Source organism: Alosa alosa, chromosome 18 (genome assembly GCF_017589495.1).
Source record: "Alosa alosa isolate M-15738 ecotype Scorff River chromosome 18, AALO_Geno_1.1, whole genome shotgun sequence".
Taxonomy (NCBI): domain Eukaryota; kingdom Metazoa; phylum Chordata; class Actinopteri; order Clupeiformes; family Clupeidae; genus Alosa; species Alosa alosa.
The window spans coordinates 1,695,934-1,723,269 of NC_063206.1; the positions used below are offsets into that span (position 1 = coordinate 1,695,934).

Genomic DNA, 27,336 nt, shown 5'->3' on the forward strand with positions numbered 1-27,336 from the left:
GGCTTTATTTGACATGTGAAATGTGATTGGTAATTAGGGCTAATTATCCTGAAAAATCTGTTTGCTACACATTTGCTAACAGGTTGGGTTATAGGTTCACCCAGGCTAAAGTTAAGTAACGTTTTCCCAACAGCTCAACTGATAAACATAAGCTAGGCTACAAACACAAGGGGGTAAAAAACTTTTACACATAAGTGTCTTATTATTTTTTTATTCAACAACCTGGCTGTAGAAGTGCAATCCCAGACAAAGTTTAAGTCGTGTTAATTCCACTGTTCCCATCGATATTCAGGCTGTCTTCCTCAGTCATCTCCATGGTCAATCTGAAACAACAAAAACAATCTGAAAATAGGTTAAGTCACAATTACACTCGTTTTTTTATCATCAGTGATCCTGTTGGCGTTAGCTGTTACCAAAATAGGCTAGTTATTGTGATGGCTGTTTTGCTCAAGCTAAGCTAGTAGCCTAGCCTATATTGCTGGAAAATAATAGTATAACCTTACAGTAAAGTTATCAATCGCTCGTTTGCTTATTGTTGTCTCTGAATAAACCAACAGAGATAAAAAGCAGAAAAGCAGAGCCTACCTTGAAAAGTTGGGCTGTCCTAGTCCAGGCTGGCAAATTATGTCAAAAGATTGACAGTGAGCAAACCAAAGATCCTTGATTAACGTTACTGCTTGGACTTCTGCATGCGTGGCAAGAATATGGGGTTGTCTCATAGCACTGTTTGATCTGACACAAACAACAATTGACTACTTTTACCACTGCTAGGTAATAATAAAAATAATGAAACGAGCATATGATCAATATTGAGCCAACTATATCTTCTTTTCCAGCCTTACTGTAGAAATGAAGTGGCCATGGAACATAGTGCACCCCATGGTTTCTAAATTTGTGCCATTCCAAAATTTTTTTGCTTTTTAGCAGCCAGTTGACAATGAAGTAGGGAAAGGTCAATTTAGCAGAATCAGCACCTTAATTAATATCATTACCACCTGGGTCTGCTGTGAAAAAATGGTCCTTCGGCTCATATCCGTATCACAGGTTTGGGCCAAATCGGTGTTTTGTATTTTAAACGCATCTCCTGACTTCCAGTTGAGTTGCGCGGAAATTGGACCTGGGACAAATCTGTAAACCCGGTGATAAAACAGCATTGCTAGCAGAGCTGAAACCTGTATCAGGAGCAGACCTGGCCCACAGTCAGATACCGTATGTCCGCTACAGGCGGATCTAATGGCTTTTATGCGGATCCGGCCCAAAGGAAATTGCTATCTGGGAAGTCAATAGCTGCCCAGGAAATCGCGTCTTAATCTGCATTGCCATTTGTGCTGGTTGTGAATACGGAGAAGAGAGTCCATTCACTATGCTAAGCTAACCTAGCGCAGCCGCACTATGCTAAGCTAACCTAGTGGGGGCGCACTATGCTAAGCTAACCTAGCGCAGCCGCACTATGCTAAGCTAACCTAGTGGGGGCGCAGCCGGACACTATGCTAAGCTAACCTAGTGGGGCCGCACTACGCTAAGCTAACCTAGTGGGGCCGCACTATGCTAAGCTAACCTAGTGGGGGCGCAGCCGGACACTAAGACACTAAGATAGCATTCTGCCGATCAATTACGTCATTGACATTTTTGAATCAAACATCTTTGATTTTAAGTGATTTGAAATCTTTACTCAGCAGTGTGTATTTTCTGTACATTCAAATTACTAGACAAAAATGTATATCCCGAGAAAAGTGGATTTTGAGGGGTAAATATCATATTTGAATGTAAATATGTTTTACTGTTTTTAGGCCTTTACCATCGAGCCACGTAGGAATTGTCAAATCTGCAAAGGTAATGTAAAAATTGTAATTTATTTCAAGTCAAGTCAACTTTTATATAGTGCAGGAATAAACAGGAATAGCCGATAAAAGCATAAAAGTGTGTGTGTGTGTGTGTGTGTGTAAATATCCAAAAAGGCCTATGTACTACTGAGCAGCAGAAGCCATTGTGGAATAGACACTGAGCATGTAGTGTGTGAATGTTGGTACATGGATCATTGAAAAATAAGGCTTTTAAAAAATGTGTTTTCAAAATAAAACATCCAACTTTACATTTAAAATGTGAATAAATACTAAACAAATGTAAAACGTTTTTTAAGCATTTTATTAATTCAGACATTTAATTGACATTTCTTTAATCCACTATTTCTTGGTTTAAATGAGTATTTTACCTGATTGCGCCATCTGACTTTTGCTACTAATTTCAAATTATACATAGATATTATCTTCTTGGACCCCTATACAACCTTTTGACTTTGCTAGCAAATTCATCCTGTCCAGTGTTTCCCCTAGAAATTGGGGTTGTTAGCATTTTTTTAATTTATTTTTTTTATATCATACCTTCGTGTTTCTTTTTGTGGACATTTTCAGCTTTCTTTTACATTATTGGTTAAAATGATAGAAGAAAAAATGAAATGGCACAACCCAGAAAAAAGATTATTTACAATTTATTTAAATTTGTCTTAATGGCAAAGGCCACACCCAATCTGCGAGCACTTAATTTTTCTGGGCTTTTCAAAGAACATCTCTAATAGGCCTGTCAAACTCGATTCCTTTTAAGGATCCGGGTTATTCTGAGTCACTCACTAAACTGATCCGGGTTGAACAAGTCACTTGAGTCAATCCTGATTCAGTCCTACAAAGTCAAAGTCAAAGTCAGCTTTATTGTCAATTTCTTCACATGTTCCAGACATACAAAGAGATCGAAACACGTTTCTCACTATCCCACGGTGAAGACAAGACATATTTTACCAATTTAAGTCCACAGACAAACATAACATTCAAGTAAACAAAAAGTAAGTAAGTAAATAAATAAAGAGGGCACATATAATAATGAAAAAAATAAGAGCAGCAAAATTTGGTTGAAATTGTGCATAGACAGTCAATAAAATACTAGTGCAAAGTCAGGCCAATAAAAGGCTTGGGTAGTTCTGTTTGACCTAAGTAATAAAGAAAGTGGCATAGTGGTGCAAGTTATGTAAGAGCAGCAGAAGTGTTGTGTTTTCAGGACAACAACACCAAGTTGTAAAAAGTGTACAAGTGTGCAAGTGTGCAAGTGGAGTAGTGCAGGCGGCCATTGTGGGTCCAATGTCCAGGGATGTTATGTAGCTGAGGGTGGAGGGGGAGAGGAGGAGAGAGTTCAGCATCCTTACAGCTTGGTGTATGAAGCTGTTGGTGGAGTCTGGTAAAAGGGAGCGCAGGCTTCTGTACCTCTTCCCAGAGGGGCAGTAGATCAAACAGATTGTGGAGGGGTGACTTGCATCACTCACAATTTTTAGTACGCGGGTGAGGTGGGTGGGTGTAAAAATGTCCTTCAGGGAGGGGGAGTGAAGCACCAACGATCCTTCCAGCTGTGTTCACTATGCGCTGCAGGGCTTTCCTGTTGTATTCAGTGCAGCTTCCGCCCCCCACACAGCGATACAGCTGGAGAGGATGCTCTCAATGGTGCCTCGTAGAATGTGGTCATGATGGCTGGTGGAGCACTTGCTCGCTGGAGTTTCACTTAGGAAGTACAAGGGCGCTGAGCTCTCTTCGCCAGTGATGCAGTGTTGGTGGTCAGGAGAGGTCTTCACTGATGTGTGCACCCCAGGAATTTGGTGCTGCTCGCTCTCTCCACCACAGCAACGTCGATGGTCAGTGGCAGGTGTTGGGTGTGACCTCCGGGAAGTCAACAACAATCTCTTTGGTCTTGCTGACGTTCAGCAGGAGGTTGTTGTCCCCGCACCACGTGGGGTCAGATGGTCCACCTCCAACCTGTATTGAGTCATTAAGCCCTTGGTGATGAGACCCACCAGAGTTGTGTCATCAGCAAATTTCACTATGTGATTGTTGCTGTAGGTTGCAGTGCAGTCATGCGTCAGCAGGGTGAAGAGCAGCGGACTGAGCACGCAGCCTTGGGGGCCCCTGTGCTCAGTGTGATGCTGCTTGAGGTATTGTTGCCAACGCATTACTACTTGGGGCCTCTCTGACAGAGGAAGTCCAGTAGCCAGTTGCAGAGGTAGGTACTGAGTCCCAGTTTGTCAAGTTTGCAGATGAGTTGTTGTGGTATTATGGTGTTGAATGCAGAACTGAAGTCTATAAACAGCAATCTCACATATGAGTCTCTTTTTTTTCCAGGTGGGTGAGGGCTGGGTGGAGGGCAGAGCAGATTGCATCCTCTGTAGACTACGTTCTCTGTAGACTACGTTCAAGCTACGTTCAAGCAGTGCCGTGGGGTGCTTCATTTTGTTAAGTGCCTTCTCATGTTGGATGTGGATCCTCCATGATTTGAAACCAGGTTTTTGCAGCACTTGCATTTAGCCTTTAGAGTTTTGCTCTCCTGGTCAAAGTGCATCCACACATTGTTCATCTTTTTGGTGCTCATGTTCAGAAACTTTGATCTTATTGACAGAGAGGGTAGCCTATATTATAATAATTAATTATTTGTTGTTGTTTTGTTAACAATAGAAAAGTTTGCCTAGGTCTAATGCTACTCTGCTACAATGTTTATTACCACTACTACTAATAGTAGGGTACTAGGAATCTATTCTAATAAGTATTATAGGCTGCTACTAGGCAACTAATATTACTATTAATCATGGCTATACTGTTAGGTAGCCTAATATAATATAATGTAATATAATGTAATATATAATATAATATAATATAAAATAGCCTAATATAATAGCATCAAAACCTCCACCCACTCGGGGAAAGAAAGCAGTTTTGAGCCAGACTGTTTATTTATTGTCTTAACCTAGCCTAAGCAATTGACTTTCAGGAGCATTAGAAATGCCCTGCAGTGAATAAAATTATTAATTATTATTATTATTATTATTATTATTATTATTATTATTATTATTTATTATTATTACTACTACTATTCTCATTAGGCTTATTATTATTATCACCTTGACACAGTAGAAACTAGGCTACTCGCTTCGTCTACAGATCCACTCATGTAGCCGGCTGATTCGACTGACTCGCGACTCATAACAACATAAGCGTAACCGGTCGGGCCCGGCTGATCCAAATGACCCAGGTAGGCTACTCAAGCAACTCCATACAGAGCTTGCAATGTTTTGGACTGTCGGCGATCTAATTGCATTTTAAAGTAGGCTATCGTGCAGAATATATGTTATTTCAGAAGTGAACGCATGGCTTTTGTTGTGGATTTTCTTTTAACCTTGACGAGGAGTTACTTCCTCTAAAGATCCCTCATGGCTCTAAAGATCCCTCATAACAACACCCGGCCCGCCCTGGCTGATCCGAGCCCGGCTGATTACAAAGCTTGCAATGTTTTGGACTGTACAAGACCTAATTCATTTTAACAACAAGCTAACCGTGCAGAACCGCATGGCTTTTTGTTGTGGATTTGCTTTTTTCCGACTGAGCCCCTCTAAAGATCCACTCATGACAACCTAGCGGCTAATTATTTCGCTCTCATAACAAGATACAAAGCTGATCGCAATGTTTCAACTCCATACAGAGCTTTGACTGTCTTTGTCTTTGACCTAATTGCATTTTATAGTAGGCTATGGCGTGCAGAACATATGTTATTTCAGAAGTGAAAGCATGGCTTTTGTTGTGGATTTGTTTTTCACCTTGACGAAAGTAGTTAGGCTGTTTCGCTGCTCTAAAGATCCACTCATGACAACGTAGCCGGCTGATTCGGCTGACTTCGCACTCATAACAACGTAACCGACCGCCCGGCTGATTGACTGAACCAGGTAGATACTCAAGCAGCTCCATGGCGTGCAGTTCGGACTGTCTGCACGACCTAATTGCATTTTAATATGCTACATCTACACACCAAATCTAATTATGTCTAGGCTACATATAGAACATTGAATGTTATTTCAGAAGTGGAAAAATGGCTTTTGTTGTGTAATTGCTTTTCACCTCGAGGAGGAGCTAGGCTACTGGCTCACCATAGATCCACTCATGACAACGTAGCCGGCTGATTCGACTGACTTCGTACTCAACGAAGCCTAACCGGCCGGCTGATCCGACTAACCGGATTGCTACTCAGCGGCTCCAATCTGAGTCTCATGGTCTGTGAGTCTGCAATGTTTCCAGCTCTGCGGGGAAGTTAACCAGTTATCTCCGGACTGCCTGCTCACTCAGTCGCTTGAGTAAATTTGTGGAGTTGTGGTTGCCCTACGAAATTGTTACATTTTGGCAGCTACGATGGCTAGGGCTAGGAGGCTAGCTAATGTTGCAAGAGGTTTGTGTGTGGCTGTTTATCGTTTTAGATTGAATTGTAGTAGGACTCAACTGATCCGAAGTTAATGATACTAGAGCTTCGCGACTCATGGGTTAATTTAAAAACACGGGTGAAAGATCCGGAAAGTGAATCCACGACTTAAACACCTTTAATCTCTAAGGCTCTTTGGTAATTGAATTGAATTGTTGGGGGCCATTAATGCTGACACGCATGCATGCGAGCCAGATGCTCTCCTTGTAGTCTATTTCTCAGTCCCAAAACAACAAACCCACGTATAAAAAGTAAATACTCACTTTTCTAATACATCACTCCCACAGTTACCATACAACTCACTCACAATTAACTCGAAAAGGACCTAGGCTACTTGATTGAAGTGCGCGTTTCGTCGTCTCACACCGCCAAGAGAACGCTGAAGTTATGAGAACACGCCTTTCTGATAAGAGAATGTAGGCTCCTATGTCTAATGCGCAAACGAGAAAAGGTCTGTTTGTGATAGCCTATTATAGCTAAGTGGACAGAATTTAGGCTATAATGATATGCCAACATATGCTCATATTTCCTTTAACTATCAGAAAGTTTAAACAGGCCTAGACTGTGTTCGCCCTAGCTTTCCCATGCAAACATTACATGTAGCCCCACGCTTAACGTTACAAGTCTAGGCTACAATTAACGTTAAGACCATACACCTTGTAGCACATTGGTTTACTCTATTGCATTACTTACATTTTAATAATTTGTCGTTGAATGTTGATGGAAGCTCATCTTTGGGAATCGGCTCTCTGGATAAAATTGTCAGCCGGAGCAAGAGTTCTCAGAGTTGACGACACCGGACGAATCCAATCAGCAGAAAGAACCCATCACAACAGTAGGCTAAATCGCAACACACTTTTCCCCATGTTAAATTCATTTCGTAATCATGAATTGGTTTCTTTTATTTGATGTAGGCTAGAGAGGAGGATGCATGTTTCACATTAGTGTCAATGTGTCAAAGCAGGCTTTGGATCAGAGGAATTGCTCGCTTAATATATGGCATAGGCTACAAGCGAATTCACGGCATACAAACAGCTTCGTGATGAAATATAACTAATATCATTTTTTTATTGTCACCAGGCCTATAAGTAGGCTATTTATTGTGTAACCTACAAGTGAACGATGACACCATAGGCTACACTGTGGCGGAGCAAGACCCCATCAGTCGGATAGCTAAACAATGTAACCGTGTTCAGAACGTAGGCTAGCCATATGGGCTGCAGACTTGTCTTTGGGCTTGTAATCACCTGACACATCATGCCGCATATATGTCCTGAATAATGAGAGGCTAAGTGCGGATTTGATGCACTTAACTTACTCAAGACTTTCAGAAAACAATTTCGAGATGACGTTGGCCGTTGTGCTTTTACAGTGTGTTAAGTGAATCTCGTGATATTATGTTGCAGCGGCGCTGAAAATCCAGCGGCGGCGCTGCGCCGCTGTTAAATACACTGTAGGGGAAACACTGCTGTCCATCAGCTCTTTATTTTCCATAACTCGGGTAACCCCTTCATATCGGTCACAAGACGCTGCTTCTATGACACTATGGGAATAAGCTCTTTCAGGGTGAATGTAATCCAAATGTAGGTGCAAATATGTCTCCCCTTTATCAACATTTAAATCCAAATGTAAATGCGAATATGTCTCCCCTTTATCAACATTTAAATCCAAATGTAAATGCGAATACGTCTCCCCTTTATCAACATTTAAATCCAAATGTAAATGCGAGTATGTCTCCCCTTTATCAACATTTAAATCCAAATGTAAATGCGAACATGTCTTCCCTTTATCAACATTTAAATTATTGGCGAACAGTAGTGGAAGTGTCTCCCTGGGTCCTGAGAATCGTGGAGGATGGTTACGCTCTGCAGTTCGCACGGCGCCCCCTGCGATTCATAATGGATTCGGCATTAGGCTTGTCCGTCCAAAAGGTTGCCATGGAGCCGCTACTTCCTCACTCCCAAGAAAGACGGGGGTTTCAGGCCAATATTAGGCCCAAGGCGATAATCTGCATGCTGCGGACATACATACAAATTCCATATGCTAAGAAAAGATTCTGGAAGAAGTAAGACAAGGAGATTGGTTCTTGAAACTAGATCTGACCGATGCATACTTTCACCTGGCAATCATACCCAGTTCCGGTATGATTGTTATCGGTGAAATGTTGACCTGTGTATGTTTGTGTTTGTGTGTGTGTGTGTGTGTGTTTGTGTTTGTGTGATCAACAATATGAAGATGATTGAGCTGACTAAAGAGCCCATGATCTCCCAGCCAGCTGAAGGAGCCTCCAGCACTCCCAGCTCTAATGCAGACACGCACTCTGTCAGCGCGGGGGACAAGTGTATGGCAGCGTGGAGCCAGGATGGACGGTGAGAATGTGCGCGTGTGTGAGAGAAAGAGTGTGTGTGCACTGCAAAAACTGCTTATCTAACAAAATCTAACCAAGTGTTATTAATCTTATATCAAGATAAAAAAAACTAGTTGGTATTGTTTTCAGTATAAAGTGACTTACCTAGCGCTTTCTTGTGAAATCATTTGACTTAATTAAAAAAAAAAAGACTTATTTTAAGACATCTCATCTTGAAAACAAGCAAATTTGTCTGCCAGTGCGTTAAGCAAATTTGTCCTAAAAACAAGCAAATTTGTCTGCCAGTGCGTTGAGCAAATTTGTCTTGATAAGTTAAAACTTAAAATAAGTTAAAGTCTTCTTAAATTAAGTCAAAATGATCGCTAGGTAAGTCTTTTCATACTGAAAACAATACCAAATAGATTTTTTAATCTTAATCTTTTAATCTTAATATAACACTTGGTTAGAATTCATTTTTTGCAGTGTGTGAGAGAGAGAGAGAAAGAATGTGTGTGTGTGTGTGAGAGAGAGAGAGAGAGAGAGAAAGAATGTGTGTGTGTGCGAGAGAGAGAGAGAAAGAGTGTGTGTGAGAGAGAGAGAGAGAAAGAATGTGAGAGAGAGAGAGAGAGAGAGAGAGAGAGAGAGAGAGAGAGAGAGAGAGAGAGAGAGAGAGAGAGAGAGAGTGTGTGTGTGTGTCCTAATGTGTGTGTGTGAGAGAGAGAGAGAGTGTGTCCTTATGTGTGGGAGGAGTATGTGTGTTTGTGAGTCTGTGCGTGGTATCACTGTGTGGAGAACGTATGTATGATGAGTGTGCTTCTGTGCTAATTTTTGTGCACAGTTGTAAACAGTGATAGTATATACTGTCTGGGCCGCACAGTTGTAAACAGTGATAGTATATACTGTCTGGGCCGCACAGTTGTAAACAGTGCTGGTATATGCTGTCTGGGCCCACAGTTGTAAACAATGATAGTATATGCTGTCTGGGCCCACAGTTGTAAACAATGATAGTATATACTGTCTGGGGCCACAGTTGTAAACAATGATAGTATATACTGTCTGGGCCCACAGTTGTAAACAATGATAGTATATACTGTCTGGGCCCACAGTTGTAAACAATGATAGTATATACTGTCTGGGGCCCACAGCCCAAAGGTCGGTGGCCTGTTTAGGCACACCTGGGGTAAGGGAGCAAACAGATGTGTGAGTGACACCAATCAGTTATAGTGTAGAATAAATCCCGGCAACAGGTCCGAGGAACCTGATGATCGCACAGAACCACAAATAGGTGCAGACCAGTTATTTATATTGTAACTTAAACAATGTGTATGGCTAGTATTGGAGGTAACTTAAACAATGTGTATGGCTAAATTGGAGGTAACTTAAACAATGTGTATGGCTAGAATTGGAGGTAACTTAAACCAGCGGTCCCCAACCACCGGGCCGTAGACATTCCTAACCGGGCCGTAGCCTACGACATGAGTTTAAAAAAAAATGCATGCAAACTAAACTAAATTTATTTAGCAATAATGTCACGTTTTTACATGGCATAGGCCTATATGCAGTTGTTTGATTGCACGCATGTTTGCATTTTGCAAGGTCTATTTTCTTACGTCTGTCTGTCCCGCCTTCAACACTTTTACATATTGCCTTCAGTGCTGCGCAGCCTCAGGTGAGCTCACTTCACTTGATCAGTTCTTGGCGAACGGTATGTCACACGAAGTTAGCTAAACTGCTAAAATGAGCAACAAAAAACAAGCATCTTTAGCAGGTCACTGGCCAGAGTGTTTGAGTTGAGAGAGCCACCGCAGAGATTTCTTACAGAAAAAAAGCTGCACATTTTAGTGATGAGGACTGGGTGTCAACTCGCTTACCTGTGTGACATATTCGGATAGCTTAATGACCTCAACCGGTCACTCCGGGGAAGAATGACGACTGTCTTTAAACTGGCAGATAAAGTCGCTGCATTTAAAGCCAAGCTTGATTTGTGGGGACGACGAGTGGACCGGGGTATATTTGATATGTTCCAAACAGTAGTGGGGGTTTTGGGAGAGACTGAGGCAGGGCCCTTTCTCTCGCAGCTGGTGCGCGATCACCTTGTTGCGCTTTCAAATGAGTTTGAGCGTTACTTCCCATCCTCAAAAGATCCACGGCAAACCAATGAGTGGGTCCATAACCCATTTGTCAATATCCCAAATAGTCCTAACTTGTCAGCGCAGGAGGAAGAGCAGTTGATCGAAATTGCATATGACGGTGGTCTTAAGAGTTTCTATAAGGAAACCTCTCTGGCGGGTTTTTGGATCAATAACAAAGCAGAATATCCCGAGATAGCCGTAAAAGCGCTGAAGACTTTGCTACCATTTCCCACCACGAGGCCGGGTTTTCGCAAGGACTGCAACTAAGACCAAATGCTAATCGACTGGACATTTCAAACACACTGAGGGTGTCACTGTCTTCCATCATTCCATAAGCAGGGCTCCCACTGATTATATTCAGAATGCACGCGTTTAGTTCCCATGTTTTGTTTCCATATTTTGTTAAGCATGTTCACACGTAGGCTATAGATGTAGCTTCAAGTTGTTCAATATTCATAGTTCATATTGTTCAATTTTCACTTCTTCAAGTTCACGTTTTTCACATGTTTAAGAGATTGTTCTCTGTTGTTTAACCTTCACTGTTCATACATAACTGGAGCTAGTTCTTTTCAAGTAATGCATGCACAACACATGCCACGCCGGTCCGTGGAAAAAAAAAATAGGAATCAAACCGGTCCATGGTACATAAAAGGAAGAATAGAATTGGAGGTAACTTAAACAATGTGTATGGATAGAATTGGAGGTAACTTAAACAATGTGTATGGATAGAATTGGAGGTAACTTAAACAATGTGTATGGATAGAATTGGAGGTAACTTAAACAATGTGTATGGATAGAATTGGAGGTAACTTAAACAATGTGTATGGATAGAATTTGGAGGTAACTTAAACAATGTGTATGGATAGAATTGGAGGTAACTTAAACAATGTGTATGGATAGAATTGGAGGTAACTTAAACAATGTGTATGGATAGAATTGGAGATAACTTAAACAAGAAATCTGGTGATTTTCTTTTTTGTTTTGTTTTGTTTGTTTTTTTTTTTTCACATCGATCTCCATTTCTTGAGGTCACTGAGTATTGTTGGTACGGAAAAAAGGTAGTCTAGCAACTCTCCATTGGTTTGTGAGCTGGAAAAATTAAACTTCGATCAGGCCAATCACATCGTGTATAGAGTCGGTAGGCGGGCTAAGTTTGAACAACTAGCCAACTAGCTCTGCTGGTGGGAAAACGCTATCCTATTGCGCTATCCTATTGTGTGCAGAGGGAATTTGATAGACAACCGTTTATCCTGCCCCTCGGACTGACCTCTGCCAATGGTGAGTCCCCAAAACCTACATCTTGATGTGGGTCTGGCTTGTCAGGCTATTGGAGGGAACGTTAATTGGAGAATTGGAGGTGGTTGCTGTTCAGACCTGCATCGCTGTAACCAGAGTAGTATGTTCCATACCTTGTTAGGTTACTGCTCTGTACTGGAACTGACTGTGTGTGTGTGTGTGTGTGTGTGTTTGTGTGCAGAAAGGAGAGGATTGAGGAGCAGGGAGAGTATAAGAAGGAGCAGATGCAGCAAGAGCACCTCAACAGCAAATTCAGCTGCACAAGCCTGACGGTCCAGGTCCGAGTGACTCACTCACTCACTCACTCTCACACTCTCTCTCTCTTCCTTTCTCTCTCTCACACACACACACTGCCTACAAGTACACAGAGGCCCTTCTACACAGAGGCTCAAGAGCTCTCGGACACTCCTCTTAATTAGATGCTACACCTGACAGATTGACATTAGATGCTTAATTAGATGCTACACCTGACAGATTGACACCTGACAGACTGAGGCTAAACTTGATTATTAACGCAACACAAGTTTTCATCAGCAAATCAGAGTCCCCCTCTTATGTCAGTTCATTACACACAATTAGGTTGTTTCTAGATCACTCTCCAACCATTACATACAGACATATGACAACACAGGAACACTTCATGGATAAACATATATATCCTCTTCACAGAGTAGTTTCGGCAGAGAGACAATAGACAACTCGAGCACAAGGCACCATACGCGTCCCTCAGTCTTTCTTTTTCAATGTCAGGTTGTGATGAGGGAGCACACTGAATCAAGTCAGGTTGTGATGAGGGAGCACACTGAATCAAGTCAGGTTGTGATGAGGGAGCACACTGAATCAAGTCAGGTTGTGACGAGGGAGCACACTGAATCAAGTCAGGTTGTGATGACACACTGAATCAAGTCTTGATCATTGTTCAGGTTGATGGGGAAAAGAAGACCATCCTCTTGCCGGAGTTTCCACACCGCACAGCGACCCTCGGATTAAGCAACAACAAAAATAAAGAGGAGGGGAATGAAATTAGGAAGGTCTACGCCAGGAATAAGGTAGGAATGACAGGGTGGTGACTGACGATCTCCATACCCCAGTAGGAATACTTATGTTGGAGATTGCTCAGATCTCTGTTTCAGCTGTGACTGTTCACTTTGTGACGGTCTAGCTGTATTTTTAACTCCACTGCAGAGGAGGAAGACCGTAGAGTCTTACTACCTCTTGATTTTAACCCATTTCCATGCTTCAGAAGGTAGAGTGGCTGAGTGAGGCTGGGAGGGGTTTTCTCATAATTTCTCATAAATAATAAAGGGTAGTCAATCTTAAAGGTGCGATGTGACTTAGTCAGACTCAAGGTTTATTGGGAAACGAGAACCTTTTAGGTTAATTTACATTCACACAAACGTACAATGTGTAATTGATTAAAAGCTTGATTTAGCAAACTAATGACCCCATTTGCTTATGCAATTGATAATGCATTTGTTGAAAGTGTATTGACAAATATAATTATCTATTTAAGCATCTCTCTGTACTTCTGCCATCCTAGGGTGCCCCACACACTTATCACTAGGGTCCATCACACAGGGGTCAGGGGTCAGACTCTGGCAAGGCAAGTCTCTGATGGCCTCACAGCAAGCCAGCCCCCTTCCTCACATCATCTGTAGTGAATAGGAGAGTACAGTCAACCCTCCTGGGCTAAAACCCTCGCCTACAGGGTACCGTACCTTCACCCTGAATGCAACGCCAAAGACCAGGCTCATTGGTCATAAATAAGTAGAACTACTGCACAGTACTACTCCACGTATATTCCTCCAGTCATACCCCTCCCCACATGTTATTTAATTGGGTTATTGCCATGGGAATGAATACGTTTTTTGCTCGGTTGGTTCTGACGTTAGGGTATGTATGTCTACGACCAGAAGGGAGCGGCTTTGACCGCTGCATTGACGTTACTTCAGTGTTTTGGGAAAAGTCAGTAAAAGTTTTTTGGTATATCCAAAGTTTTTAATTTTTTTTTGTTGCGAACTGGTACTACGAACAAATTAGTACATTCCTGGAACTGGGCGTTGTTAGACTACATCCTAATGCATCGCTTTCTGCCAGCACTTTTACAGGCTTTTCCCAGAACACGGAAGTAATGTCAACGCAGCGGGAGCAGCAGAGAGTCAATTCATCAGGCAATTGTTATTTACATAAACTCCTGGTGTACTTCCAATGCCTCGGTTTATGAGCACAGAACATATTTGTACTACAGTAGAAGTTTGGTACCCTGGAAATCCAGAGTTCTCGCGAGAGCACAATGAAATTGTCTCTGCGAGACACTCTGGCAAAGAGCAATGATGGACGTTACTTTTTCCCCTTGCATTCCGGGGAACCAACTAAACTGATGAAGACAGCGCTGCAACGTTGGAGGACAGTAAATAATGGTCGTAGTGTTATCCGATTGCGTCGAAGTCCGAAATCATTCAGAGTAAACATGGTCTAGTGTTATCCAATTGCGTGCAGTGAGATTTTTAAATGCATGCTTGTTGCCGCCCCTCGAGTTGGGCCATTACATTGCTCTTTGCCAGACCCTTAATCTTTCTAGATTATCAGGGTCTGAATTTTCAAGGCTAGAAGTTTGGTACCATTCCGGGCATTATTAGTGGGGTAATTGACGAGGTACACTGTTGGTTCCATTAGCGCCTGCACTAAGCCATTCACTTGATGGTGCTAACTCGACCAATGTTCGACCAAAAAGCTTCTGGGGGTGTTTGGCTCAAGGTTATGGTGCATAGGACCCTAGGGTGAAATCATTCCGAACCATTGCTTTAAGCATTGTTTGGGTAAATTACGAATGTTGGGGTTGGTTGAGTGTGTTTGTGACCCATCTTGTTTGGGTAATGTGCAAGCACCTCTAAGGCCTATATATACTCCATGCGACTAGTGTATCTCGGCAAAAACGAATTGCTGCCAAGTGATGTTGCAAAGAGTGACAAATTGTCGAAAAGAAGGTCTACTAAGGTTTTTATAACAGTTTGGACATTAACGTCACTGTCACAAGAAAATCAACAGACACACTGTGACCACACGGCAACACACAATAGAACTCCAACTCCTTTGAGTTGATATCCAATCAGAGTGTGCGACAATGTGTGCACCATTTTCAAATGTCTTAATTGCCGCTGCAAGCTCCGCAACACCCCAGCAGACAGAAATTGTGTCGCTCTTACGTCAAATGTTGTCGAGAGACGCCTGTCGTCTGGACTATAGGTTGGCCTTCACAGTGCTCATCCTTGCCTCAGAAATGCTCAAGCTGTTGGGAAGTTTGTGAGAATGCAAACCTGTGCCATTTAAGCTCAGTTTGGGGAGCTACACTAAGTTTGGGAGCAGCAGAGAACATTGAGGAAAAGATGGCTCACAAACAGGACCGTAACAATCACCAATATATTGATATAAGAAAAAGTTATCTGTGAAGGTCAATGAATGCATCACACAATAAATAAAGTTATTGTATGACATAATGTCATTGCCACCAGCTATTGTCCTGTGTCTGCTAAAACAGTTTCCTTTGGGTATTTTTATTTCCTAGTGGAGACCGATAGGTGGTGCAGAGCCATCTCCTCAAGCGGCAAACACCACTGAGGTTGTAAGTGCTAAACACAGTGAGGGAACTGTGCTGAGAGTCCCTCCAAAGGAGAACACACCCGTCAGTAATCTGGCAGTTCATGACAACAAGGCAAGTTCTATGCTGATGGTAATGGTCCAAACTCTGTCTCAGTTGGACCCATATTATTTGCACAGTTGACGGAAGACAAAGTTACCGCTGTACTGGCTACTGTGTGGTGCTATGCTCTAAGACACTCTTTTACTCTAAGAGGATTTTGGTTGTGACAAAATTACCTTTGGGCTTTAGGCTATTGTTACCATGGGAACCCTGTTTTTACCTGTTGTGTGGCTGTCATAATGAGTCTTAGGTCAAGTCTCTTCCTTAAACACATCTAGTTTGAGGGCGTCAGCAACTGTAGTAATGAGATCTGATGCTGGCCAGAGTCATAAACATCTGGCTATCTTTTAGGGGGAAACTTTCTAAAGAGAATGGTGCTGTGTAGGTGTCTTGGCATGTCCCTTTGCAGGGTCTCAAGTAGAGGCACTCAGTCATTTCCCTGCTGTGGTGTATTTTGTCAGGACTTTCATCTTGGCAGTTTGAAGACTTTTGTAAGGGGAGTGGAGAAGAAGCTGAGCTTCAGTGCAGATGATGTGCTAACGAAGGCCACCATGCTGGTTGGGGATAAAGTTCAGTTTAAAATATCCACCAACCTCAAGACCAAGGAAGAGAGGGCCGTCAACGTGGAGATCCTGGCCGACACCTTCCAGTGCACGGACACAGAGGAGCTGCGAAGAACAGTAAGTCTCCATGGTAATATATGGCATGATACCATTCTATTACATCCCTGAAGAACAGTAAGTCTCCATGGTAATATCTGCTACAAGTCCATTCTATTACATCCCTGAAGAACAGTAAGTCTCCATGGTAATATGCTACAAGTCCATTCTGTTACATCCCTGAAGAACAGTAAGTCTCCTAATATCTGCTACAAGCCCATTCTGTTACATCCCTGAAGAACAGTAAGTCTCCATGGTAATATGCTACAAGTCCATTCTGTTACATCCCTGAAGAACAGTAAGTCTCCATGGTAATATCTGCTACAAGTCCATTCTGTTACATCCCTGAAGAACAGTAAGTCTCCATGGTAATATATGCTACGAGTCCATTGTATTACATCCCCGTTAAAAACTAGTTGGGACACTGTGTGAAAAGTAAATAAAATCACAATGTTCTGCTTTTTGCAACTAAATATGGGTTTACGAGATTAGCAGAATGTCACATTTTGTTTTTATTTACATTTTGCACAGATGGGATTGTACTTAACACACATATGTATGGCTGTTTAGCTAATGTGCACAGTAAACAGACATTTTATGGTTTTAATGGCATTTTGTAATTAGTTGGTTTGTACAGATCCACCACAAATTGCTGTGTGAATATGTTAACTTTAGTAATAACATTTCAGTGCCATTCAGGGGCTGTATTCACAAAGCCTTTTATCTTACCACTAGGAGTACTCCTAAATCGCACTAAAAGATTTTAGCTAGGAGTTTTCTCTTAAAAGTTATTTACAAAGCCTTTCAGACCTACTCTTAGTAAGGGAAAATGACAACTCCTAAACTAAGAGTGAGTCTTCGTTGCTATGGATTACGTCATTACTCATGCACAAGCTTGACTGAAATGACCACCTTGATTGGCTGATGATTGTAACACGGGAATGATTCCAAACACCTCCCTTACAGGTGACAGGTCTGAGAATGCGTGCGCTACACAAGTAGTGCGAAGGACAGAAGATGTTGAATAACTGAGTAAAAAAACCTAGCCTAAATGAATAAAGACTAAGGCAAAACAAGTAGCCTAATGAAACAGGCCATCTTTACAACATTAATAAATTAATCTGTCACCATATGCCTACGTTTGCAAAGAGGAGAACATTTTAATTTGATTCACAATGAGCAAGTTACATTCAGGCTTGGAATTTCACCATTTTAGGGGCAAGGCCACTTGGCCTTCAGTTGGGCATATTTGGTGGGGGGCACAAAGGCCACATGTCAGGGCACCAAGGCCAAAGTTAATTTTACAGCTATAAAAATTATCAAAGTTGTATTTAGCCTATTCACAGCAGTAGACCTGCATCACTGTATGAAACATTACAAAAACATGACGTATTACATAGAACTGTAAATCATCTGATCATCTAATATTTACAGATATCTAGGCTATATTTAATATTCATATATTATATTTGGCCTGTTATGAAATCATGTATTGAACAGCACAGCTCAGCTCAGCTTTAAGAAACTCAAATAGCCTAGATGCATGCTATAGCATTTTTTGATCATTAAGGCTCCTTTCACAAACTCTTAGTCAGCTGTATATCCTCTGATTTTAATATCTACCTATATCTAGGCAATATTTGTAACATTTATTTTGTATTTGGCTTGTTATGAAATCATGTAGAACGATTTAAACAGATTTTGAAACCTAAAGACCAAAGTTGGAGACATGAATGTAGACCTTGCTGCAAATTACATTTTTAATTTAACCGGAATACGCTGGAACGGCTTACTGTACAGGGGATTGCTTTACACCTTTGTGTTTGGTAAGGTCTGCTGTTTATTCTGATATATATAGTTTGTCATGTGTTGAACGAAGGGTTCGTGAAGTATTCCAGCGAGGTGGTAGGGAGATGGGCGTAGAACCTTATGTAGACGTATGTTTACTTTTCTCGCGAACCGTTCACCACAGCAATTAGCCGCTAACATTGTTTAAAAGCTGAGAAAAAGCTCTTTCATGTGATGTGATACATGTATCTGTGTGATGAGTAGGTTACTTAGCGATCGCGAGTATTTCAACTGAGAATAATGGGTGAATTTGGACGCACTTTCTTTCTTGCCATGCGCTGTCATTTTCTCCACTGCTTAAGACTGAATTAATTTGCGCTGTGATGCTATTAAACGGTCGCAAAGCAGACTATTGAAAGAAGGGGGCACCAAGGCCACAGTGGCCTGTTAACCTTTGATTTTCAAAGGGGCATCACGGCCAACGCAAGGGGCAACGACGGCCATGGCCATCGTGGCAGCCGTGAAATTCCTACCCTGGTTACATTTAATTTACATGTTAACAATGAGTAGTTTTAGTTGTTGTTGGTGGCGTTATTGCATCCCTTTTATGAATGCCAAATTGTTCCCTCGCGATTGGAAGCCCCTGTTGCCGCGATAGGCTACGTGATTTTCAAAACATTGCAAACGCGGAAATGCCACAAAAAAAGCTGTTTGTAAATAGGTCTTACTGAGTTAGGAGTCCTCTCGACTTCTTTTAAGCTGTCCCAGACTTAGGTGCTACTTTTAGGTCTAAAATGCTTCGTGAATTACTTTTAGTGAAAAAAATTCCTAGAGTTTAAAAAAAATTTAGAGTCCTAAAGTTAGGAGTGACACGCCCATTATTTTTAGGAGTTACTCCTAAATTCGCCACTTAGGAGCTACTTTTAGCCTTAAAATTCTTTGTGAATACGGCCCCAGAAATGTATGCGTGGTTGATTTACAGAGTGCCTTCCTTTATCAGGGTGTGGTTCTTGGCTTGAGCCACTCATTTGGATACATCAAGTGCTCTAAGGGCCCAGAGCTGGTCTTTGACCTCTGCGAGGTCATGGAGGATGAGATGCTCTCCATCTCCGAGAAAGTGGAGTTTACCATAGTGCTGGTATGTTGAGTGATAAAATCGTTTAGTCTTTTTGGGATTTGTCCTTCTGAAAAACTTCCCTTAACCTGGACTAATACATTCCTCTTCATCTGCCTAGAACACGGCGGCTGGAACAGGCTACCAAGCCATCAGGATCCGGAGATCGAAAGTGTTCACCTCTGTGCCAACATTAGAGGGCTCCACTACAACACAGACACAGAAAGGGTTCACCCCTGTGCCAACATTAGATGGCCCCACTACAAGACAGGCACAGAGAGTGTTCACCCCTGTGCCAACATTAGAAGGCCCCACTACAACACAGGCACAGAGAGTGTTCACCCCTGTGCCAACATTAGAAGGCCCCACTACAACACAGGCACAGAAAATGTTTACCTTCATGCCAACACTGGACAGCTCCACTATAACACAGACAGAGAAGGTGCGACTGATATTTTCTATACATCTAACTCCTGTTTCTAATTTCGTAGTTCTGCTGCTAGTGGGAGAATATGCTTGCTTACATGTTCATAATCTCTTTTTCTCAGATGTGGATGGCCTTACCAAATTACACTTTGTCTGGTGGCCAAAGTTATCTAAATCAACTCACAAATCAGTACACCAGCTCAAATGACTACAGTTGGAATGGAATTGTTCGCAAACAAGTGATTCAGAATGATGCAAGAACTCATTCTGATTACCCCATTAAAGTGTGAGTTTGTGAACCTTTGATATATGTGTTTTAGTAAGCTTTCTGGGCCCTTGGATATATGTGTTTTAATAAGCTTTCTGGGCCCTTTGATATATGTGTTTTAATAAGCTTTCTGGGCCCTTTGATATATGTGTTTTAATAAGCTTTCTGGGCCCTTTGATATATGTGTTTTAGTAAGCTTTCTGGGCCCTTTGGAACAGTTACAAAGCATGGTTAGTATTTGGACCCCTTACCTTAGTAAAGGTACCAATAGAGCCTAGTAAAACCCATAGTTAAACCCAACCCATGACTAATCTTGCATGAAAAATGTAAGTCTGTTATTATTACAAAAATGTTTTGGCCCAGTCCCTCTGACAGATATTGTCATATACTGTATGACATCCATCAAGTTAAGTGTATGTACCTCAGAGTATTCCTTAAAGGATATTTCCGGTATATTTTGAGTCCCTTTTCTGGTTTGTTTTGGATGAACTACAGTAGAGGGGTGGACACCGAAATTTTGACAATGGGTCCTGTCTTGACTTTCTGACTCGTTTCGAATCGCCTTTGACTGTTTCAGAGTGGCTGGCTATGGGCATGCACAAACATGTCCTTAAAACAACCCTTAACGTTCGTTTTTTAAACTGTGCAACTCAGAGTGGTTAGTGATGTTCGTTGATGTTCCAAAACAAGTAGCGTAGTAAAATATAGTTTGTCGTGTTTTATTTGCCATTTTGTAAAATCCGTCAGAAACGGAAAGGGGGTCTGTTTACATTTGGTTGTAGTCTTTCCCCCGCGAGACCTTGTTTTACAGTTTATGCTTTAGGCTAAAATATTGAGCGAAAGTTTATACGCGGTTGTGAGGTATCTGAAAAAATAGTTCCACAATAGCAAATAACATGGATTGAAATCATACATTGCGCCGATATATTTGTTTTTAATAATCAACGAACACCACAAACCACTTGGTGAGTTGCACAGTTTTGAAAACGGACATTAAGGGTTGTTTTAAGGACATGTTTGTGCATGCCCATAGCCAGCCACTCTGAAACAGTCAAAGGCTTCAAAGGATTCAAAACGAGTCAGAAAAGTCGAGACAGGACCAATCGTCAAAATTTCGGTGTCCACCACTGTAGTTCATCCAAAACAAACCAGAAAAGAGACTCAAAGTGCTAAATACCGGAATTGTGTCGCAGTTGAGTAACTGCTTATTTCCTTCCTTTTGATTGATACTATTGGTTTGTTGTGTTACAGCGAGCCTCAGGCATATCTGACTTTGCAACATCTACTTGGCTCCGTCAGTTGCAACAGGAGCCGAAGCCACAGCAGAAACAGGAGCCGGAGCAGGGACAGGAGCCGGAGCAGGGACAGGGGAGTTGATTGGTACTGGAGACACAGTCGGAGTTACAGTCGGAGTCGCAGCAGCAGCAGCAGCAGCAGCAGAAGTAGAAGCTGGGACAGAGGTGGCAGGACTGGTCGATATCAGAGTCACCGTAGCTCAAGCAGAGAATGGAGACGAAGAGGGAGGAGCAGGGAGAGGGGCAGTAGAGATAGGTGGAGTCGCAGCAGAAGCAGAGAACTTTCCCACAGGAACAGACATAGCAGTAGCAGGGAGAAGAGCAGAGAACTTTCCCCCAGGAACAGACGTAGCAGTAGCAGGAAGAGGAGCAAAGAACATTCCCACAGGAACAAACGTAGCAGTAGCAAGAAGAGGAGCAGAGAAGTTTCCCACAGAAACAGACGTAGCAGTAGCAGGGAGGGGAGTAGAGAAGTTTCCCACAGAAACAGACGTAGCAGTAGCAGGAAGAGGAGCAAAGAACATTTCCACAGGAACAGACGTAGCAGTAGCAGGGAGGGGAGTAGAGAACTTTCCCCCAGGAACAGACGTAGCAGTAGCAGGAAGAGGCGCAAAGAACATTCCCACAGGAACAGACGTAGCCGTAGCAGGGAGAGGAGCAGAGGACTTTCCCCCAGGAATAGACGTAGCAGTAGCAGGAAGAGAAGCAGAGAACTTTCCCCCAGGAACAGACGTAGCAGTAGCAGGAAGAGGAGCAGAGATGGGAACAGGGACGGGGGCAGAGACCAGAATAGCAATCAGGGCAGGAACCGAAGCCCTGAGTGTAAAGATGAGAAACGGAAGAGACAAAGCAGCAGTGTTGAGGGTTCCTCTAGGAAACACAAGCGGACCAGGAGACCCAAGATAGAGACTGTGACCGCAAAGATTCCTAAGGACCTGTCCAGTTCTAAGGCCTCTGTTACTACCACTTACAGATCACCTAAATCTGATGCAGATGAGGGTGAGGATTTGGTCAGGAAGGAAATGGAGCTGGAAGAGTTGGAAGCTCTGATTGCTAAAAAATTGGCAGAAAATGATGCCTTGGAGCTACAGATGACATCCACTGTCTTTGATCCTATAAACAAAACTGACTTGAGTCCTGAGCCATCACTTGCAGATAGGGAGACCACTGTAGTACCTGAGAATTCACTTGCAGATAGGGAGACCACTGTAGTACCTGAGAATTCACTTGCAGATAGGGAGACTACTGTAGAAACTGAGAATTCACTTGAGAACACTGTAGTACTTGAGCCATCACTTACAGATAAGGAGGTCACTGTGCTACCTAGTCAAACCCCTCTTTCCCCTCAACATCACAGAACTACACCCCCACTCAGAGAAGCAGACAGAGATGAACTGTATGACCCCTTCCAGGTGGACGAGGAGGAGGAAGGAGAAATCATAGAGGGACCAAGAGCTGACTGGCGAGGTGATGATGGAGCTCTGAGAAACGGAAGGGATATTTCATGTGGCGGTGATATGGAATCAGGGCTGCGTGTGGAGGAGCTGGCGCCCAGACAGGCTGAGGTGGACAAGGGGGAGTCCTGTGGACATGGAGACGAGGCTGATGACTGTTACGAGCACCACATGGAACAGGACAAGAGCCTAGTTCCATATGATCAGAAGAGAGAAAACCAAACACCTATCCTGGCCCAACACCAACAGGACCAGAGCCTAGTGGCACATAATCAGAAGAGAAAAGTCCAAACACCAAGCCTGAACCAACATGAACAGGAGATAACTGATACCTATAGACAGGTTAACAGTAAGACCCACCCCAAGTCCACTGGCATAACCCTGAACACATGCAATGCAAACCAGCTGTCCGTCACAAATCCAACGACAGCAAAGCCAATGCCCTCACAACCCGAGCATTCATCAGGCCAACAGCACAGTCAGGGCTCTTCCTCAGACACAGTCACAGATGTGGCCCACCATCCACAGCCTCCACACGGTGAGTTTCTTTAGCTTCAGTCCCAAACTTCACCCTGCTGTCTTACCCATCAGTGAGGGAAAAGTCAGTAGGAAGACCATGTTGTTGCTATAGAAATGGTTTAAAAACTCGCTGAAGAATATTTTCTTTGCTCTTCCATAGTTGAGTGTTAAGCCTAGCACACATATAGGGTTGTCTAACAAAACTAAATTATTGTTGACAACTGCTAATACTATGTTTTTTTTTTTCATCTTTCAGGCCAGGTTACTCGTGAAATTGTGAAAACGGTCTGGATTTGTGGTGATGGCCTTGTAGCTGTGGCTTCACAATTGGCCCAGTCACCACTGCATGGCATTAGGCTGGGTCAGAGTGGCACTGGAGTACGCGTCTACTGGAAAGGACTGCAGGGCATGTTATGGGACCAGCTTGTGCCCCTGCTACGCTACCTTAAGATGGGATGGCCCAGTCCAGACATGCTTATCATTCACCTGGGACACAGTGATGTTGATAGAAGAGACATGGAAGACTTGCTGAGCACCATTAGGAAGGACCTGACCTCCATACACAACATCTTTCCCCAGTGCCTGATTGTGTGGTCAGACATGCTGCCAAGATATGGGATGTACAGTAACAAAGGCATTATTGACTTGATCAATGTCAAGGTTCATGCCTTTGTTGCAGAGTTGGGTGGCACAGCAATCACCCATCAGATCGGACCTCTGTTATATGGCCCTGACGGAATGTTCCTCTCGCAGATTGGCATTCATAAGTTCAACCTGGACATTAAAGTCTCTGTGGATCAGTGGGAGCAGGAGGTCAACCAGACGTCAGGTACCACATGCCGTCACACACCGACACAAATGGCAAATGTAGACCATGCGGTTGTTTTCCCTGTGTGCATTGAGGCCCGAGTATACTTGTACGCATTCGATCTACGCACTGAACGGATGGCGTTACGGTCCCGACACGATGTATGCTTGTGCGCATGTGGTCTACGCGATAAACGGGTGGTGTTACGGTCCCGAGTATGCTTGTGCGCATGCCGTCTGCGTACTGACACGGTGGTGTTACTGTCGAGTATACTTGTACACATGCGGTCTACGCACTGAACGGGTGGTGTTACTGTCGAGTATACTTGTACGCATGCGGTCTACGCACTGAACGGGTCACAAGCAAACTTGTACAAATGCAGTCTGCACACTGAACGGATGGCGATACAGTCCTGAGTATACTTGTATGCATGCGGTCTACCAACTGAACGGATACCGGTCTTGTCTGAAGGCAAATTTTGTGTCCACACGGATCTTGCATATTGCCTATGCAAAACTGGATGTTTAAGACAACACAGATCCAGTAGATTGTAGTCTGAAACTCCGGATGACCATACAGCATCCGTATGACCATACAGCATATCCGTATGACCATACAGCATAGCCGGATGACCGTACAGCATCGCCGGATGACCATACAGCATAGCCCTATATGTAGTCTGAAACTCCGGATGACCATACAGCCGCATATGTGCAAGCATACTTGTTGGGGTATTCACACCAGGAAAGTCCTTAGTTAAGGCAGGAATTCCAAAGTGAAAGTGAACAATAATGGAGATCTTACATGCTGCTCTCGTTGTCCTGGTATTGATTCAGTTTATACAGTTACAGACGTCACACCTGCTTAAAAGGTCCGCACTACGATTTTAATTTGTTTCAAGTGAACTAAACAAGGCAGGTTTGTGAATACCCCTACCCTGGAAATCCAGAGATCTCGCGAGAGCACAATGGAATTGTCTCTGCGAGACACTCTGGCAAAGAGCAATGATGCATGTTACTTTTTTTCCCTTGGATTCCGGGGAACCAGCTAAACTGATGAAGACGGCGCTGCAACGTTGGAGGACAGTACACATTGGTCGTAGTGTTATCCGATTGTGTCAAAATCCGAAATTATTCAGAGGTAACATGGTCTAGTGTTATCTAATTGCGTGCAGTGAGATTTTTAAATTCATGCTTGTTGCCGCCCCTCGAGTTGGGCCATTACACTGCTCTTTGCCAGACCCTTAAACTTTCTAGATTATCAGGGTCTGGATTTTCCAGGCTATTTGTCACCGGGCTTGGCAAGGAAGAATCTCAAAATGATCTGTGTGGTTAATGATGACAAACTGGATTAATATTGTTCCCCTGTTGCCATTGTACCCAAATCAATGTGCACACAACAGGCTAAACAGTGCACATATTAGTCATATGTTGCGTAGGAATGGTGGCTGAGGCGGTTACTACTGCCATCCATGGGGACCCTATAGAGACAGTGGACGAATATAAGTATCTGGGCACAACCTTTGACACTTCACTGAGTTAATCCTCAAGAAAGGTCAGCAGTGGCAATACCTCTCCAGGATGCTAAACTCGTTTGAGGTCAAGAAAAGTGTACTCACAATGTTTTCCTATTCTTTTATTGATAGAATCATCAAATTCTCCTTGACCTGCTGGTTTCTATCTATCAGCCTTTCAGATCTCAGGCAATTGCAAAATGTATTTCATGTCTGCTCTAAGATTATTGGACTTCCACTCAGAGTCTTTCTTCTTTACGCGAGCAGCAGGCTGGCTGGCAGGATTTTATGCAAACCCTCACATGACCTATTCACTTCCTTTGAGTGGCCCCCATCTGGGTGACGATTCTGCAGCCTAGGCTGTAGAACCTAGAGAAGGCAGGCAACTTTGTGCCTATGGCTGAACAACTCCTGATCACTAAGTCACCTTTTCCAGTAGCCTGTCCCTGTTATACGCCGAGTCACCTTTTCCAGTAGCCCGTCCCTGTTCTACACTCTGTCCATACTCTATCTCAGTCAGTATTACAAGCACATAGTGATCTGCTGCATGTAATATTGCTTAACAATTCACAGTGCACTTACATTTATAACTACCTGTTTTTATATATATTTATGTTCTACAGCCTCTTACACTTCTATATATGTTCATGTTATTTATCTGTATACTACTCTACATGTCAAAATGTTTCTCTTCTTTACTTCTTTTTCTTCTTTCAGGTAATGTTACCATACCAACTGAAAAAGTAAAAACGATCTGGATTTGTGGTGACAGTCTTGTAGCTTTGGGCAAAAGACAGTTAGAGTCACCACAGTGGGGCATGGAAATGGGCAGCCCGAGGATGAGGGTGTATTGGAGCGGAACGGAGGGCATGAAATGGAAGCAGCTCGTACCCCATCTGGTCAATCTTGAAAAGAAGTGGCCACTCCCAGACATGCTCCTTATTCACCTCGGGGGCGACAGCATCCGCATCCCCGTCAGACCCCACAACCAGCAGATCATCATCAAGAAAAACCTGACCGCTGTACACAAGATGTTCCCTCAGAGCCTGATGGTGTGGTCTGACATCATCAGAAGGGTCCCCAGGAAGTTACATGTGTCTGCTGGTGAGGAGGTGGAGGACTCGCCTGTGGTCCGGCCTCATGATGTCATTAATCGCTTGGCGCATGCTGTAGTGACTGAACTGGGAGGACAAGTTCTCACCCATGAGAACATGGAACCTGGATTATTTCGCCGCAAGGGCCAGCTGCTCTCAGACCAAGGCGTTCAAAAGTTCAACCTGAACATCAGGAGGTTTCTGGATCAGTGGGAGAGGGAGGTCAATGCTGCATCAGAACACTCTGCACCCACCCCAACGTTCCAGAGCCCCGCTAACATTCCTGCTGTATCAGAACTCACCGCACCTACCCCAACGTTCCAGAACCCCGCTAACATTCCGGCAGATGATGACATTGACGTGACTCCAGAAGACTCTGGAAACACCGTCATTTCCTTCCAACAGTCCCAGAAGGTACTAGTTGATCATGACATGCATCTCATCTAAAACTTTGATCCACATTAGTTTTGTAGTATGCTACTGAACTGTAGCATGTGTGGTGTTGGATAGTACAGTATTATATTGCACATTTGACAGCTGCTGCTGGTATTGTGATGGTTGTATAATAATAAAATGCTCTGCGTTGCTCCATGCTGCTTTAGCATTATTGGAGTTGCCTACACTGTTTTCAAAATGGGCACGATAAA

General features: G+C 43.1%; 1 protein-coding gene across 1 annotated transcript in view; it reads left to right on the top strand.

Annotated features, from left to right (window-relative positions):
- The window catches only part of LOC125311865, a 59,024-nt gene that overhangs the window by 6,432 nt on the left and 25,256 nt on the right, over positions 1 to 27,336 (top strand). Inside the window, exons 5-16 of the mRNA XM_048270229.1 lie at positions 1,791 to 1,833; positions 8,512 to 8,645; positions 12,233 to 12,329; positions 12,975 to 13,100; positions 15,617 to 15,763; positions 16,213 to 16,431; positions 19,199 to 19,336; positions 19,434 to 19,754; positions 19,861 to 20,024; positions 21,258 to 23,293; positions 23,531 to 24,103; positions 26,313 to 27,103. Coding sequence (XP_048126186.1) covers positions 1,791 to 1,833; positions 8,512 to 8,645; positions 12,233 to 12,329; positions 12,975 to 13,100; positions 15,617 to 15,763; positions 16,213 to 16,431; positions 19,199 to 19,336; positions 19,434 to 19,754; positions 19,861 to 20,024; positions 21,258 to 23,293; positions 23,531 to 24,103; positions 26,313 to 27,103 — 4,789 coding nt within the window. The remainder of the gene's footprint in view (positions 1 to 1,790; positions 1,834 to 8,511; positions 8,646 to 12,232; positions 12,330 to 12,974; positions 13,101 to 15,616; positions 15,764 to 16,212; positions 16,432 to 19,198; positions 19,337 to 19,433; positions 19,755 to 19,860; positions 20,025 to 21,257; positions 23,294 to 23,530; positions 24,104 to 26,312; positions 27,104 to 27,336) is intronic.